This window comes from Suillus paluster (genome assembly GCF_016628075.1).
Source record: "Suillus paluster strain FC165 chromosome Unknown EDB91scaffold_98, whole genome shotgun sequence".
In the NCBI taxonomy this organism is placed as follows: Eukaryota; Fungi; Basidiomycota; class Agaricomycetes; order Boletales; family Suillaceae; genus Suillus; species Suillus paluster.
The window spans coordinates 107,642-109,437 of NW_024537658.1; the positions used below are offsets into that span (position 1 = coordinate 107,642).

Below are 1,796 nucleotides of genomic sequence, written 5' to 3' on the forward strand. Positions count from 1 at the left end.
CGGGCCGTGAAGTTGGCGTGACGCCTCAAATGCTCTAATGTGAGGACTTAAGAACACTCGTACAGTAACGTCATCGGCCAACCAGGGGTTCTCATCGAGTGCAGCGGAACCTTGCGTGAACGCAGTCCAAGAAGCCGCCATTGTCATGAAGGTGTGCAATGTCACACAGCTTGTTAGAGCCTTCACAGTGATATGCATTTTAGGAGCTTTACAACCAGTCGAGAAGGAGAAGGATTGTGAGAGAAAGTCAGCAGGGACAGCGAGATACTCATGTTGGCGTTGTAGACCGACAGTGTATTGACGAGTGACATCTACATGTAAAATCTAATTGTTCGTGCACAGCGGATCAATGCTGCTCAAGCACGTCTAGATACAGATCGCGAACTGTGTTACAAAGGGATATTGTTTCACATAGGTACTGTGAAGGTATGAATGAAAACGCATCAGGGGATCTCCGTCCTTCGACAAGAATACAGCTACAATATCTCTAGCGTCCTGACATCCATCATGTCACGAACAGAAGCCATGTCCTTGACTTGCGCGATGATATTGCTATCCGAAGCAATCCTTTTGTACTCCCCACCACGCTGCTGCGCTAGCAACAGTGCACTGAAAGGCTGTCCCAGACGAACGATCAACCTCAACTCTCGTGAGTGAGACTCTGAATCAGCTGGCTCATTGTCTCCAGGAGACCAGATGGACTGATCATCTGACGGAGACTCAGGCTCCTGCCAGTTTTCCATGCTCTGCGTCTTGTCAGCAGAGTCAGGCAGCTCGATGTCATATCGATTCCACGGACGGACGAACAAGAATGGCTGCCGACTAGAACTTGCCCGTGAGAGCTGAATTAAGTGATCTTCTGTGGTGATTGATAGGTCGTTAAGCCCGTGTGCCTTGACAGTATAAGTGAAACACTTCTGCGAGTCTTGACCATGCTTCCATTTGAGTTCTGTGACGGGGAATGCGATGCAAGGCAGATGCAGCCTGCAGTCCGCGAAACGAGGAGCACTTAGGCGGCTAAGTGCATCACAAAGCGTCAAAGCCAGCTGCACAATGGCAGGATCTCGCAGCAACGAGACTGACATCTGTATCTGATCTTCAGATAGAGACGGTGACATGTATGGCGGAAGGTTGTATGAGGCAATGTCAGCTGGCAGACAGCTATTGAACTCGGATGCTTTTCCGACCCAGTCCAAGGCTGTAATGTCGCCGGACTGGGCAATGATGGCCTGCAAGAGTCGTCCGAGTGCCTTCTGCTTCGTCTCGCCGTAGATGACAGGGAGGTGAACGCCGAAGACGCCAAACATGCGTCCCAAGCACAACCCATCAATCTCTTCACCCAGGGAATCGACTTGGAACAAAGTACACACGTGATGTGACACGAAAGTCACTGAAAGGTTCGCGTTCGGCGTTCGGACATGTTCGAACACGTTCAAAAAGGTTCGGAGAAAGCTGAACGTAGAACCGAACTATGGGTTCGGTTCAGCCCATACCCCGAACCTTGAACCGGACTTCAGTTCGGTTCGGGAAAAGTCCGGTTCGAACCGCGGTTCAGGACTGAACTTTTCCATCACTAGCCTGAGTATGACTCAGGCTCTGAGTTTAGTACGAGGACAAGGTGCCGACTGTCTGACTGTCTGTAGTAATACTTTTGTAGTTATGATAGTGACCGGACGCGGAGAGTGAGCTGACAAGAGAATGTATTATCTCAGTATCTGATAGAAACTCCGTAGCACAAGTATAGTACCTGACAAGAGAATGTATTCTATGTCTAGTTAGCGCTCTGTATAGTATAG

At 49.6% G+C, this 1,796-nt stretch overlaps 1 protein-coding gene across 1 annotated transcript; it reads right to left on the reverse strand.

The window, feature by feature from the left end:
* Positions 1-392: 392 nt before the first annotated feature.
* EDB91DRAFT_898181 (uncharacterized protein) lies at positions 393-1,428 on the reverse strand. Its single transcript, XM_041328775.1, has one exon. The coding sequence runs from the start codon at positions 1,305-1,307 to the stop codon at positions 477-479; it is 831 nt and encodes a 276-aa protein (XP_041171654.1). The 5' UTR covers positions 1,308-1,428; the 3' UTR covers positions 393-476.
* Positions 1,429-1,796: the final 368 nt, after the last annotated feature.

Bases quoted from the DNA above. Each gene is read 5' to 3' on its own strand.
- EDB91DRAFT_898181 (XM_041328775.1), bottom strand. From the start codon at position 1,307: ATGTTTGGCGTCTTCGGCGTTCACCTCCCTGTCATCTACGGCGAGACG.